This window comes from Brienomyrus brachyistius, chromosome 15 (assembly GCF_023856365.1).
Source record: "Brienomyrus brachyistius isolate T26 chromosome 15, BBRACH_0.4, whole genome shotgun sequence".
In the NCBI taxonomy this organism is placed as follows: Eukaryota; Metazoa; Chordata; class Actinopteri; order Osteoglossiformes; family Mormyridae; genus Brienomyrus; species Brienomyrus brachyistius.
In genome coordinates this window covers 16,852,963-16,868,498 of record NC_064547.1, presented here as the reverse complement: position 1 = coordinate 16,868,498, position 15,536 = coordinate 16,852,963, and the positions used below count along the sequence as shown (strand labels likewise).

The 15,536-nt window shown below is 44.2% G+C and overlaps 1 protein-coding gene across 4 annotated transcripts; it reads right to left on the bottom strand.

Annotated features, from left to right (window-relative positions):
* Positions 1–1,707: 1,707 nt before the first annotated feature.
* Positions 1,708–14,045, bottom strand: uap1 (UDP-N-acetylglucosamine pyrophosphorylase 1). Of its 4 annotated transcripts, none has more exons than XM_048976996.1 (11): positions 13,903–14,045; positions 12,395–12,691; positions 9,893–10,097; positions 8,539–8,714; positions 8,261–8,433; positions 5,616–5,809; positions 5,130–5,270; positions 4,514–4,702; positions 3,833–3,874; positions 3,060–3,126; positions 1,708–2,767 (listed from the first exon to the last, which is right to left on the bottom strand). In XM_048976996.1, exons 2-11 carry the CDS (start codon positions 12,666–12,668, stop codon positions 2,675–2,677), a joined length of 1,554 nt encoding a protein of 517 aa, XP_048832953.1. In that variant the 5' UTR covers positions 12,669–12,691; positions 13,903–14,045; the 3' UTR covers positions 1,708–2,674. The 4 variants fall into 4 exon arrangements, with proteins under 4 accessions (XP_048832953.1, XP_048832954.1, XP_048832951.1 ...); XM_048976997.1 differs by having other exon boundaries at positions 13,899–14,004; XM_048976994.1 differs by lacking the exon at positions 13,903–14,045 and adding an exon at positions 13,699–13,892.
* Between the last annotated feature and the right edge of the window lie 1,491 nt (positions 14,046–15,536).

Sequence of the window (15,536 nt, the reverse complement as noted above, 5' to 3'; positions counted from 1 at the left end):
CGAACACTGAAGCTAATGAAACCCAGGCCGTCGCTCATATGATACTTCGCTTTGTTATTTTCTCATAGCAACGGCAGAATGTAAATTATTTTGGAAACTATGCCCATCAGGTCCCGCTGGAAACAGCGAAGAAAGTCTGTCCATGAAAGCACTAACGCAGAGATCCCATGGGTTCAAGGCCAGTTTTTTCTGACCTGTACTCTGTGCCGCTGAGGTCTTGCTGGAAGAACGTTCACATTTCTCAATTCTTCATCCAGTCTCTCACAGACGAGAGGGTGTGCAGTTTCCTCCCCTCCGAACTTTAAATTCAGCAAAATGACAGAAACACATACAGAAATACACAATGCAGATATACATCCATCCCTCCATCCATTTCCATACCTGCTCTGTCATGGCAGGGGGGCACTGCAAAGTCTACCATGGGGAATCCACGGGGGGGCAGGGAATAACCCAGGGCAGGGAACCAAACCCTAATGGGGACTAATTTACAATTTCAATTTACAGACAAATTCATACCGATGGGCAATTTGGAAAATCCAGTCACTTTGGCGTGTCTTTGGACCATGAGAGGAACTTGGTGAACCTGGAGGAAATGTCAGAACAACAGAGGGAGATCATGCAAAGTCCACACATGTGAAGTTGGGGCAGAAACGTCAGCCGTGATCTAAGAGGTAGGAGGAAACATTGATAAGAACTGAGCCACTCCTTGCATATAAGCAATAAGGCAAAATATATGTGGTTTTTCTGAATGTCTCCATGTACAGTATATATGTCATCGTATTGTTTAATGGTGATGCTTTTATTGTTCATGTTCATGGTGAGACAAATTACAAAACATGTATAAACCCAGAACATTACATGAGTATATGAGGTAATTTATATTAAACGTCATATATACTGTACTTTTGGTTATTACTTGGGGACACTGTGAAGCTCAGATTAGGGTTAGGGATCTTTGTCCAGAAGGTTGTGGGTTCAAATCCTGGCAGAATATACACACCACCATTAGGTGCTTGAACAGGGCCCAATCTTTTCACAAAACATTGCAACTGCTTAATATTTTATAAAACTCTGAATTTCCTAAAGCGAACGAGGGCATGACCTGTGATATCCACAGATGTCAGTCAGAGAGCAGGGTAACTTTACCCATACAGACTGTCCACACTTACAACTGCACTCCTTCCCGACAGACAGGTCGTATGTCAAAGTGGGGAGTGTAATCGCACTGACTTACGTGAGAATGGGGCAGGGGGATGGGTATAAAGCTGGGATGGTCACACTGCAGTATGGTAGGGCACTTCCCCACAGCGACTATCGCATGCCGTGCACTAGGCAGTGTAGCGCTGAGGACGTCTATTTTTACATACTTTTGCTTATTTGGGGGAAAAAAAAACAAGTTATATGTGCGAGACGTTATTAAGTGGCATGGGCTGTTTTCAGGTACAGTCTGAACGACCGTTACGAGTGAAAGAACAAAGCTAATTGATAAGACCCCATAATTCCCTCATGGAGGAGCGTGCAGATAACAGCCAGTTAGTGTGGGTTTGGTGAAAACCTCCCGAAATCCTACAGATAACTCAGTCAAGTTGTGGTGACTGATTAGTTAAACCAAAAATGGGACTATTTGCTTTCATTGTTGCCTTTCTTATCGGGGATAATGACAGCCACACATTTCCACAAACAGGGACTTAAGCACAGGACTCCAGAAACCGTATGAATATACCGGCATAACGGCATGTTTTCATTTTAATCCTTCAATAAGTGCTATCTAAAAAAATGGTAGAAGGAACGTCACATCATGCATTTAAGGGTACTACCATTTTTATATGATCACATTTTTTTTCAAAGAAGGTAAAAAATAAAATGTAAGAACAGTACAGCTTCAAATCAAACTTTGGTACAGAAGTCGGAAACATCTATACATTTAAGTGAATTTCACTTCAAGATCCAAAGAACAATTTGGAGAATATGTACAACCTTCCTCCAAATGACTCTTTAATGGATGTGCACAAGCACAGAATATTTACGAGCAGGTCTAACACACCTGCATGACACTAATGAATTTAACATGTTTAAGCCGTTCAAAGCTGCCATTATGCTCTGCGCCGTGGGATTAGGCCGAGGCTGAGCGGTAACTTTTACACACCAGCAGTGACAGCGGCCTGAACATGTTAGAGAGCGAAAGATGGAGCAGCAGCTCGCGCTTCCTGCATTTCCTGAATGACTATCGCAGACTCGGCTGTATCTGAAATCCATCCATACTCAGCAGAGCCCTGGACCTCTAACACGAAAACCACGCCAACATGTTCACCAAGAACCCGGCCTGTTTATTCGATGTTTTGACATTCCTCCTTTAAACCTATGGAAATAGCAGCCGTAAAAACAACCTAGATTTGTGCTGACAGTATAAAACCCATCATTTGCACCTTAAATAGGTCTACAAATGGAATTTTAATTTGCAAAAACACAGAACACATGTACAGCGCGTTCCGTGTATAAATTACTGTCATAGATGAGTGCATAGCTAATTCCACAGACACTACAATGATAGAAAAGGTCATATTAAAATAAATAAGTAGATTTTTTTTCTCTCTTCCACTAGCTTCCTTCCTTTGGTTTATTGCACAATGTCGACATTCTCTGACATGACGAGGGTGGGAAGGAAGACAACCAATCACACGCCATTCTTCACGAGCTCGTGGATGCCGCTCTCGTCGACGACCAGGGTGGGGTGGAGCTCACGGCCCTTTAGGATGCTCTCGAGCCCCTGAAACCAAGAAAGCGATTTCTGCATTAGAAAAGATTTACTCCATGACTGCAGTGAATGTTTACGTTTTCCAATATAAAATATGTATATTTGCTTTACAGTATATGCTGAATTTTATTCTGAATTGAAAATGCATGACCGTGATAAGCTAGTAACTAATATTTATAAAATACAATTGTCTTTTTCTATGGAAAAAAAATCATCCTGGTTGAATTCTGGTTTATTGCTCTGGTAAACAAATGCCTGGTCATTCTGTGTCTCCATTATATACCCACCTCTGTTCCCTGCTTACCTCTCCTGTATAGGAGACCAGTGGTGAGATCTCACACTTGATTGGTAGATCTGTTCCGTCCTTCAAGCTATAACCAAAGCAGGATGAACAAACATTAACAAGTTCCAGGTTTTCTGGAGTACAAAAAAAACTGGTAAAACTATTTCAGAGAAGGGGGAAAAAAATCCATCGAACAATACAGATCATGAGATTAAAAGATTGTGTTAGAGCAGAGATACATGTGTACAGTTTTAAAAATCCTGGGTGCAAACTTTTCAAGACTAATTTTAGAGGAAAAAAAAACAAAAAATAAAAGGAGGATTAATCAAAAAAATATATCACAAATCTTCAAAGTCTTTCTGTTTATGATTTAAAAAATTTAATTAATAAGAAAAGCTTATCCCAAAGATTCATGACAGCAATAAAAAAAAAAATACATTCTAATAGTTTAAAACCCAGATGTAAGAGAAGAAAATGATGTCATACTCAGTAGGTTCAAAGTGACCCTGATTCTACTCCAGAACAGCCACAGGGGGCAACATGCGTCATTGTCGTGCATCACATTCAATTGATTAGTAGCTAAGATTGAAAACCAGCCATTTAAACAGTTATTCCTCATATACGTATGCGTGCACACAGCTGTACATATATGATCCATATCTGTGGTGGACAGATACAAATCAGCACATTAGTCTCAGGTTTCAATGCATCAACCAGGTTCTGTGACAGCTAGCCACTAGCCACTAGCGCAGGCCCCGTCACCATGCATGTAATGCGACACCGAAAATATTTACTTTAGCTTCACATTGGGCCCGACGCCTCCCGCGGATCCATGTCTAGAAACGTTACACAGGAACAAATATGGTCAATGGGAACAAAAGATAATGGTGGAAAAACATGTAAAATCGATGAATGATGGATGTGAGCGTTTAAAGTGGGCAACTCTAGCAAAACGGTGTATGGGGGAACAATATCTGCCAGTGATATATTTATATTAATAATGTATAAATGTCTTAAAAATATCAATTTAGCTTCTTGTCATGTAAAGTTGTATGATAAATGTTACAAGCTAAATTACTTTAGAACAAATGCAACTGAATGCACCGGACATTTATATATACATAGCTGAAGAGGTGGAAAAAGGTGCATGAAATGATTTAAAGCTGTATATGAATGTTCAACAGTATACATGCTGTTCCGAAAATGAATTGGATGTAAAAATGGCACCCAAAGCTGTCTAATATTCTAGCTATAAAAACAAAACTAAATGATTTCATGTCACTGTAAAGCACAGTGGATTTTAAGCTATACCCCGAGGAGTTAGAACACGAGATCCCACCACTGCACACCTGACGACCCATAACCACATGTCCCACATGTCGTCACCCAGCCATTCAGAGATTGCAAGCTGTTTAATAGCGCAAGCCGATTGGCTGATCTCGAGAGGGGCGGGGCAGGGCAGGCAGACGGCTCACCTGGGAATGGCCGGCACCCTGGTACCATTCTCGTCGATGAAATGGCCTCCGGCATTCAGGACCCAGCGGTGGTGCAGCGACATGAGAGCGTGCCGGGCCGTGGTGGGATTGTCCTTCCCGTCCTGGCTGTCGGCATTTTTCAAGGGCGAGAACTCATCCTCCCTCAAGACCTCATAAACCACGAAGGTCCTGATAGGGGCGAGATGACAGAGTGCCGATGGAATGAGCAGAGAGTGCTAAGACCCAATCACACCCACCCTCTCTATCCCCAATGTGGTTGCACTCCAGACACAGAGGCACCAACGACTTCAAGCTACTTGTGTTTAGCGGACCTGGAATCTAGAGCCATTGTCTAGATCCGGCCACCCAAATCACTTCTTTACCCATAACAAAAACAGCAACAGCACAAATTGCAACTACAGAATTCACCAAACCCGCACACTCCAAGCCACACCGGTGACTCTGGTGTTGCCAAGAGATAGCATAGTGCTCTAAAAAGCCGGGAATCCAGCATCCCCGTCGCTCAGTCATAAAGGTTCTCCTCGGGCTACAGAGGAAGAAGGGGCCACCAGAGGCCATATGTTAGAACCGAGGTGGAAAGAATCGCCGCACTCACTTGGCGAACTGAAAGATGTCAAAGACAAATTTTTCCATTTTGATCCCATTGGGTTTGTCCGGTGTGATTAGTTGTCCTTGTGTGTCCACGTGTGGGATTTTCTTCCGCGCCACGTGGTGCTGCAGCCGAGGTTCATGGACACTGCAGAGACGAGACAGATGAGGAGGCCATCTTTAACATTCCGGCACTATCCCGCTTCTTCTGTGAGAACCAAACAGCTTTGCGTTTCGAGCCTTTAAGAAGCTCACTGTCTAGACCTACGGAACTGCAGTGCATCATATGAAATTTTCGATTTTTTTTCATGAAGGCCAGCTAGATCCTGAACGTGCAGAACTCATAAAACATCACATGACCCATTTACAGTGTTTTTTCCCCCAGTGCTAGCTATTTTAGACCTCAGAAAGCCAAACCAGGGGAGAAACAAGGCCACATCTGAATGAATCCATTAACGAACGCTAGCTTAACATCACCCTTACTGCTACCCACTTGACGACGTCTTTGAGGAAGGACAGGGTAAAAAAATGGTTGGCTACGTTCCCCGCGTTGAACACAAGTCGGCCGTCGGGGCCCCGCCTCTCCGCCGTCGCCAGGGTGATCTCGCTGTACTCCACCACCTGGAAGCGTCCGTCCACCTTGCACACCACTCCCACCGCCTCTGTGGGGTTGGTCTTTTCCACCACCTGTCAACGATATGGCATAGTATGGCGTTAAAGGTGTACGCGAACCAAGCGGCTGCTTAGGGTCCAACGGCCACCAGGGGGCACCCCATCTGAACAACGTGTTACAATCGCAACTAGGTCAATCAATTTTTGCTTATGGCTCTGAACAGGGTTGGGTCGGCCCTGGCATTATTCGATAACCCTGCTAGGGATGGTGAAATAAGCAGGGGGTGTGGGTGAGCTTGGGTAAGCAAAGGCTCTTCACGTAGAGTCTGCATCAAATTAAAAACCACCATCCATTTGTCCGCTGCAAATTATAGCCGTAGCCTCTGACGACGGCTTTCCACTGAGGCGGAGCTACAGAGCGCGAGGCCACATTAACTGCGTACTTTATAATTTACAACGGCAGGGCGGCCCCAGCTTCACGTCCCCCCCTAACCCCCCCTAACCCCCCACCCACTCCACAGAATCTGCAAAGTGATGTACGGCAGTAATTAAACTCTTCTGATCTTCGTGGAGAGGGCCGCGGTTTTGTGTGCCATGCCCCTACATACGCACGCATAAAACTCTCTATAGTGCATTTTCTGGCCATAAATGCAACTGCTACAGTGGAGGGAAAAAAATATCAATAGACGAAAAAAAAAAATTATAATAAAAAAGTAGGCAGATAAAGGAAATTTGCTCAAACTGTGACAATTGCAGGGAAGTTTGGCGGAAATAAATAAACCTACAACCACCGTCGGAGTGGTAAACAGCCGAGGGTCTGCAGCTACGAGCCGTTCTGTAGAAGACAAACTAGCGACATGGAAAACCACAGATGGCGGAGGATGAGAGGGCAAGCGCTAACCGAAGCTTATCGTCCCAAACACCATGGCCTGTGCCAGCAGGCGTACCACGGGAGCCCTCCCTCTGTGGGCTTCTGATGATGCACTCCCTGGGATCGAGTTACGTAGGACTGGGGCTGTCATATACGTTCTGGTTTACTGAGGACCAATCCAGAGGCTGCATCTGATTGGCCAGGATGAGCTACAGAATGTTCATGAAAAAAAGCCATGTGGTGTTTCGTTTCATTAAATGACATCCCTCTCAAAATCTCACGAAAACGAATAAGCCGTATAATGAGTAAAATGTGAACAGGCTATTAAAAATAGTTTTATATTTAACATGATTCCTATTTAACAATTTGATTTAACGATATGTGACCATCACCTAGGATGACTGAATTTAAATCATGGATTCCATTCAATCAGCAGTACAATGAAGCACATCCATCCACCCATCTTTGAATTTCAGTAAGACACCAGAGCAGTAGCAGGTGAAAAGCTGTTTGACATGTGAAAAACATGCAAACTCCATACGAGTGCTATGCTACCGACTGAGCAACTGTACCGTCCCGTTAACCCAGCAATTGGCAGGAAAAACAGGGTACATCCCCAGAGCTACAACAGTGAGTTGAACATGAAATCGCGCACATGTATTATCCTGCAGAACCAATCGATAATATCAACCAGAAAACAGTGTGAGGCTCAGTGCTTTACGACTGTGACTAGTGATCAGAAGGTTGCTGGTTCAAATCCCATGGTCAACAGGCCGATTTCAGCATTGAGCAAGATCCATGACCCCTAGTTGTTCCAGGGACTATCTGATCCTGCTGTCTATACTACACATTGTCTTGGATAAATAGAGTCTCTAATGGAGTATGTTGTTATGGATGAGAAATCGGCTTAATTTTTTTTTGCCCACAAATGTGCCTACAGAAGGCATCAAAGTTAATTATAATCAGTAAATATTGCAGATGGACATGAGTACAGATAGAAGTCCCTTGGTATCAATGACGGACTGGTTCCAGGAGCCCCCGTGGTTAACAAAAGTCCCTTATATAAAACGACAGAGTACATGCATATAATCTATGCACATCCTCCCACATACTTTAAATCATCTCTATAGTACTCATAATACCTAATATGAAATAAATATTATGGAAATAGGTATCATAGTGTGTTTCTTAGGGAATATCGATATGAAGTTCACGTTCGTGTGAATCTGTGTGGATTCAGCAGTGCTCGGCCCGCAGCAAATTCAAGTTTCGCTTTTTGGAAATTTCTGGAATTTTCATTTTTTGTGTTTCTGATCCACGGTTGGTTGAACCTGCTTATACAGGGAGGGGGCGCTGGGCCTGATCGTGGCTTGCTTAAACTTTATAGTTCTATAAGGCAATTCTGAAGTTGTGGCACCACCTAGCAGTAAACTGGGAGTAGTGCAAGCATTTTATGCTCTAAAGTAGGGGTGCCCGACTCTGGGGGGGCAGAGCCCTGTACATTTAACACACCTGATTCAACTTCTTGTGCTAATTACCACACAGCTCTTGAGTTGAATCATTCATGGTGGAACAGGGGAAGAACTAAGCTACACAGGGCTCCGGCCCCCCAGGACTGCAGCTGGGCCCCCTTCTCTAAACTGCCTGCGACTGACCTTGGCTCCACAATCCGCTCCTTTCTGCACGCAGAAGCCAACGAAGGTGGGATCTGCCACCTTCACCAGGATGTTGTCCACGCAGTAAACGTGGACGTAGGCCATCCCTCGCTTCTCCATGTCCTCCACAATCTTATTAGTTCCCAGGGCACGGTACAGACCTCCATTCCCATCTGAGATGAAAAAGCCACGTTAGGAATGGCGGTCCATCGCGGGGATTCCTTCCGATTTCCCCAATTCCTGTCTTGTTAGGGTTCTAGGGAATGTGGAAACATTACCTGGTGCCATAGAAACGTTTCCTTTCCCCTCCAAGATGATTTTCCCATTGTAGTCCATGGCAGGCAGCATTCCTTGCTGGAAGAATATGACGTTTTCCTTCCTCAGGCCAAAGTAATTGTGTCGGGAAAAGAAATCTTTGGTGCAGGACATGGTTCTGCCACTGGTCATTATGTACCTGTGGGACATCCCATAATTTCTGTTTAGTTCCTTGTTGCTGGTTAATGTAGCATGCACACACACACACACACACACACACACACACACACACACACACACACACACACACACACACAATGGACAAAAAAGTCACCAATTCACCTCACCGCAAGTTTCTTTCCCAGAAGCAGAAGCAGGAGTGCTCAAACACCCTGCCATATACACCAAGCTAGTGGCGGGATTCAAACCCACAACCCTAAAGGTGTGGAGCTACAGTGCCAACTGTTCAAATACCACGGAACCCCCACAAATTGCAGTTTATAATTTTAAGTACTGATGATTTTGTGTGTATTTAACATGAGTCAGCCAAAGTGAGCAGGGAAAAAACCAGACTGTCCGCCTTGACGGTACACAATGCTGATTTAATCACATGCACGGGTAACCTCCTCCAAACCCACTGGACGGCTGTACGACTGGCACGACAAGAAAAGCTCTGTGGGAAATCACACAAGCAAGCAACTATCATCTGTATCACCTATCATCGCCCGAGAAGGTCTTCCTGCTTCCCTTCAGCTGTGTGGCCTCACGGAACGAGTAAGTCAGCTTAAATGTCACGTAGGAGTCAGTAAATTCTCTGGTGACACAACAAAAGTGCAGCGCGTCACCGTCTGGTTTGAAACGGCCTTGACGGAATGGGAATGTTCCTATTGAGTGTGACTGCGTTATGAAACTGAAATAAGTGCCCAGTCTCTTCTGGCTGACCTGCACAAATAAACACTCACATGCTCAAGGTCACCACCTCTCCCCCTCCTCAGCAACCTGTCTAGAATGTTTTTTCTCCCCCTTAAATGATTTCCCAGGTGATTCTATTCAGTTCATGAATCTCATTTCCTAAATTACTTTCACCCTCTTCAGAACTGAAATAATTTTCTGTGAAAGGCACACATCGCATTAGCGACTGGGAAGAAACAGCTAATTAGTCCGGTGCAATTCAATCATAAACATTCGCTCTGGCAGACACTGGGCTGTAACCTCCAGCATGGAGTGAAAAAGCTCATTAATTTCCCACATTCACCTTCATTTATCCAGCCGCTTGGACATTTTATTACACAGATTCCAGTTAACAGCCTCGCTCAACAGGACAACAGGGGAGTCCTGTCAGGAGCTGGAAAACAGCCCCCCCCCCCCAACACTTACCACGGTATACAGCACTTGCATTTGTGTTTCTTTTCTGCAAGCTGTTGCAATCTCAGAATCCGCTCCGCTTGGATCTGGAAGAGAGTCTTGTGGGATGGAAGGCCAACGTCGTACATCCCTTTGGGATACGGGACCCCCAGTCTGGTCCCCTGACCCCCAGCCAGCAGAAGAACGGCCACTTTGTTCTGGGAAATACGAAGGAGTCCTGTGGGGGGGGGGGGGCGACATCGAGAGGCTGAAATAAGGTGATAAGAGCCAAATGATTCACACTGCGGATGTGTGATGCAGTCAGAAAGCCTGAAAGCGATTTAACACTCATGGAAACTTTCAATAACTAAACCTGAAAATGGAAAAAAAAACAACAAAAAAAATTATTTCCCAGCAGAAGCAATTGCAGCAATTTTTAATGTCGCCCACCTGCGTCTAGATAATGGCGGTAAATACGAGTACAAAGAAGTTACTTAATATTTGCATTTTTCAAGCATCAGGATATCTAAGTAAAGTACGATTATGAAGCTTTCATTTTATTTTTATTGCATCCCATTCACACAATACTTGAGGCCATATATTCATCAGTTTACAAATAAAAGCAGATATCAGTGACGATCACCACAGTAATCCACACCTCCTCCCTCCTTATCAGAGCCAAGCACTAACACTCAGACACAGCTTTCTGCTTGTATTATATTGTTAATGAGTCACTGTTCTTGAGGTTAAGCCCGTAACCGGGACGTCACCATAGAAGTTGGCAAATTTGTTTTGGTTGTTGCTGCTGAATCCAGGTTCGACGACGCTTGTGTGAACCACGGAGAAGCCCGTTTACGTCAGACCTAAGCACAAACAGATGCGTGCGGCCCCCACTCCTACTCCCACTGGGAGGCTAATGTAACTGCATCGCCCTCAACACAGAGAACAATACCTTGAGGGCCCCTCGTTCATTTCCTAACAACCGATTCATTTCTTGTTGCCCAGTTTTATAAATCAAGAACAACAAGTCAGTTTTTGCCCATGAAAAGGCCTCTTAATTCATCCCATTCCCGACTCCACCCCACTTAGATGCTGACATCCTTGCCCCTTAAATAAAGCTATCAGAAGGCTTTGAGGGTGATAAAGCCTCTTGTATGCATTGAACTTTAGGTTCTAGCAAAAAAAGTCTTTTAATACTATATTGCAGATTCTAGTTACCACACCTAAATCGTAAACCATAAAATATTTGACGGCTGTCTACGTTATTTACAATGTTTGTGTGGCAAAAAAGGGCTGTTGCTATGACACACAGCTTCACGCCCTTTCAAATCTGCACGTTAATCAATTCCCCATGCATTGTTACGGCATGGTATTTTACTGAGTGTGCAATGTAAACACACACACTGTGACACACCCAAATCCTGGCAAAGTAGACGGACCGCAACATTTTTAGAGAACAAGAAAACACCAAGTACTGAGATTTTTATTTCCATTTCCTTTTTTGGGTTAATTTGAAACAGGATGTCTTTACACATTAACGTGACACAGGTGGTTATTTGGGGTGATGTGTGGTTCCATGGGCTACGACCCATGACCAGAAGGTCGCCGGTTCAAATCCCATGGCTTTGTGGCTTAAGGACTTAACCCCAAATGCATCCGGGAGCGTCTGCCCCTGCTTTCTGATCCTCATTTGTATGCCACGTTGAACAGAAGTCTCTGCTAAAATAAACATCGGCTAAACAAAAATATACAGTCCTGTGTTTGGCACCTTTTAGAGTCATGCAAGGCAAAGCTACATCCAAATGCATTTTATTACAAAAATTATTCCAAAACCACTGCTAAACACAGCACTAGTAACCAGCTCATCGGCACACTTCACATGAAGCTTGATTAATCTCAAAAAACTATTTTGTCAGTATGGAATCCATTTATATCTCAGCTATTCTTCCAAAGTATGTTGGCACAGTCGCCGCTACTAGAGGCAAACAATCCACTGTTATAATGGAATAATTCATATTAAATAACCCCAGCATTAATAGAAGCAGACCTGTCTTACTTAATGGGACATGCAGTTAGAAAACGGAACCTTTCAGCAGCACAGCTTAGCTTAAACAGAAGCATTTGCTCAACTGAAAAGCAGCATCCTACCACTGGACAAACTTTCACATTATAACTGCACATCATGTATGTTTTGTGCTATATGTACAGATGTATGTCGGCTGTGCTGCTGAACAAGCCCAAACTACCGTATTTATCACAACAATTCACTCCTATCAGCTGCATATCTTGAATTTACATTTAGTCATCAATCCGAAGCTTTTATCCAAAGCAACTTACAGTAGAAGGATGGGTGACAATTTCTGAGGGATTTGAACCCATGACCCTCACGGTGTTGCTGAGCTAAAAGCACGTTGGGCTCTAATTGCTAGAAATCTGTGGTGATGCCGTCTCTAACTGTAGCAAGCTCTGCTGACAGAATTTTCCCTCGGCTTTGGTCGTGTTCCAGTAAAGATTCTGACTTCAGAGTCGGCTCACCTTCTTCCTCCCACGCCTGCAGTTGGTCTCGGTCGCGGGTCGTGCTGCCCAGCACGTCTCTGGGCACGGGCTCCATCCGGCTGTCCACCTTCTCGTTGCTGGCCTGACTCGACACCATGGCAGCCGCAAAGAAGCCGTTGATCTCCGCGAAGTCCATGCTCTCCAAGTCCTGCGCCAAGTCCGCCTGCTCCTCGGAGCTCAGATCATCCCAGAACTGGAGGAGGTGCGACTGCCCTGCTGCTTCTAGTTTCTGGTCGATTCCCCGGATATCCATGACGGCCTGATTTCTTCTTCTCTCTGTTAAAATCCACAAATTTTCATATCTATGTGCTCTTATTATAAGTCTAGAGATATAAGACTGGATTGTAATCAATAGTGACGAAGATTTCTGCTTCCTCTGGCCTAGATGTCAGAGCAATCAACATCTGGAATACTGGTGACTCGCGGCGGCTAGATTAGTAACTACCCACTTGTCCTATTAAGGGTCTCGGCGGGTCTGGGGCTTATCCTGGACGCTACAGGTGCAAGGCGCCCGGACCATTCACACACAGTCACATCTACGGGCAATTCGGTACCTCAAATTCACCTCAGCATGTTTTTGGACTGTGGGGGGAAAGTGGAGAACAGCCCAGGAGGACATGGGGAGAATATACGGACTCCACATACATGGAGCTATGGCGGAGACTCGAACTCTGATCCCAGGGGCCGCTAAAGTAAGATTGGTGACTCTATCCGAAAAACGTTACTATAATTGGCTAATTAGATCGTCCACCTCCGATTAGATAATGAAGGTAAAGGTGGAAGCGCCCAACATTTGTTACTAATAACTAATACTAATCATCTTTATTTGATATTCGTGATGACGGGAACCAGAGAGTTTCAAGTACTCATGTGTTTTATCAGATATGTGCAACAAGCGCATGGGAATGGCCAGTCTTTCAGCCACACCCAGTACAAAGAACAAAACCACACAAATAAATAAATCGCACAGAAATACTTTCACAAGTTTCAATGAAAACAAGAAAATATAACACGTTACGATCCGCTGTTCGAATACGAACATTGAATGGACCTTTCAAGCAACATCTGATTCCACGTAGTCATTACATGCATGATGCAGGGTGACCCGGTCTGAACCCGGACTCGAACCGCACCGCCGGACATCGATCATCGGAGGCGTGGGGGACACGGGGCTTGCCTGTACAGGGGAACGGCACCCCGAGTCCGCTTAATCAAAGCAATTCAATCGGACTTACAAAAAGGAAACAAGCGAAAACCATACATACACAACGGAATAAACTAACCCTTAACAATGTAACTCTCCGGCATACTGTAATTCGAATCCACGCTACTAGCTATCATCAATGGCTGATGTCATTGTGCGATCGGCCTGGCAGTACGGGGGCACAAACCGATCAATGTGCCGTTGATTCAGTTCACAATCTCAGTATATAAATACACAATTCAAGGCGCGAAATCACAAGGAGAGAAACCCCGATCTTACGCACACCGGCCGCCAGCCGTCCCGCTTCTTAAGCCGCCTTCTGGGTCTAATGCGGTCGCTTTGCTGTCGAGGCTCATCCGCCTCCGCCCCCTCCGGAGACCCGCCTCCTGTGACCGTCACCCCGACGTGGCGACACCGAAATGGCCGATCGGTGACCCGCACAGGCGGCGGGAGGGACCTCCCTCTCTATCCGTAAAAGGGGGCCGATCCGCATAGTTTAGGTGTTTGGACGCATCTCTTAAAAAAGGCTACAAAGTGACTGATTAACGCATTTCATGAACGTGTTGAAATGTGTAATAAGCAGAGGTGGAGATTTCAGGTCCAGAGAGTACAAATCCAGACCAGGATTTTATTTCAACTAACCAGCTGAGTTGTCTGTGACTGTGACTTTGTATACTCAACTGGTTGGTTGAAACAAAATCCTGGTCTGGATTTGTAACTTCTGGACCTGAAATCGCCACCTCTGGTAATAAAAATGCTCACATATTGCCAGTGTTGCTCAACTTAACTGATGTTACAGCAGAGCTGATTCACTATAAGGCTAAATCTGTGGGCTGTCCTTACAGTATAAGGCTCTGTTTATTTTAGGAATTTCAGTCTGCTATTTGTATATCTTTGATATATGTCACTGTTACAAATAGGCCTACTATATAGATATATTTCTGGTCTCATACTTTTTTGTATATTGGGCTTTTCTAAGTATCCCTGTGATTTTCTACGGGCTATTTATCTTACATGCATATTATATGCACTGTATTGATGACTGAAGTACTACTAAACAATATTTCACTACTTTATATCCAGTGACAGTTAAGATTATTTATTTAAATGCTTACACTTGTAAATGTTTGATAGACAACTCTACCTGTACATTTTTATATAGTGAACTCGGATGTGACTACGAATATTTATATGTAACGATTCTAGGTAGCGAAAATATAAAATCAGTCAATTAATAAAGTCAATTATTTTTTTCATCTTTTCACTTGGGGCAAAAAGCAACATTCAAAAACATAAAGCAGGTAATATGCAGTGCTCTAACAATAACACGTTTATAAATGAATTTTTAAATGGTGCCAGTTTCTAATTAGTATCAAGAATTACCCTTGCTCTTCTAGCCAGTGATCCTGCCAACTAAGTCCTGTAAAATCTTGGACACCCAGTCACTGCCCAAAAATACTGCACACTGCAACAGCATTCCAAAACTTCGTTTAGGTCTATTTGATAGGGAAATTAATAGGGATATTCTGCTCCCACAATAAAATTAGTTTTTTTTCCAGGACACACAACCAAACTCTGGTGTGGTCCTGGAAAGTGCTGGATGTGTAGCCCTACCTGGAGCCTGTCCCAGGTAGCACAGAATGCTGGTTTACACCAATGCAGTCCATTGCAGGGCACATACATACAAACAAGCACAGACATTAATAGTTTATAGGCAACTTAGGACACCAGTTATCTTAACTGCATATCTCTGCATTCTTTCCTCCCACAGTTCTCTCCTCCCTCCGAGGGCCGTCGTCACCTCAAGTTTATTTTTTGGGGACTGTCACACATATAAATAAAACTTGAATTCAGACCAAGCGGGAAGCCATTAAACATAGGGAGACTGTGCAAAACGCACACAAACAGATCAGAGAT

What these genes read in the sequence shown, in the direction of transcription:
- uap1 (XM_048976994.1), bottom strand. Translation starts at nt 13,756, where the DNA reads ATGATAGCTAGTAGCGTGGATTCGAATTACAGTATGCCGGAGAGTTAC. An exon ending in TTCCTCAAAGACGTCGTCAA is followed by an intron (nt 5,271 to 5,615) that starts GTGGGTAGCAGT and finishes TCGTCTCTGCAG; the next exon opens with TGTCCATGAACCTCGGCTGC. An exon ending in GACATCTTTCAGTTCGCCAA is followed by an intron (nt 4,703 to 5,129) that starts GTGAGTGCGGCG and finishes CGCCCCTATCAG; the next exon opens with GACCTTCGTGGTTTATGAGG.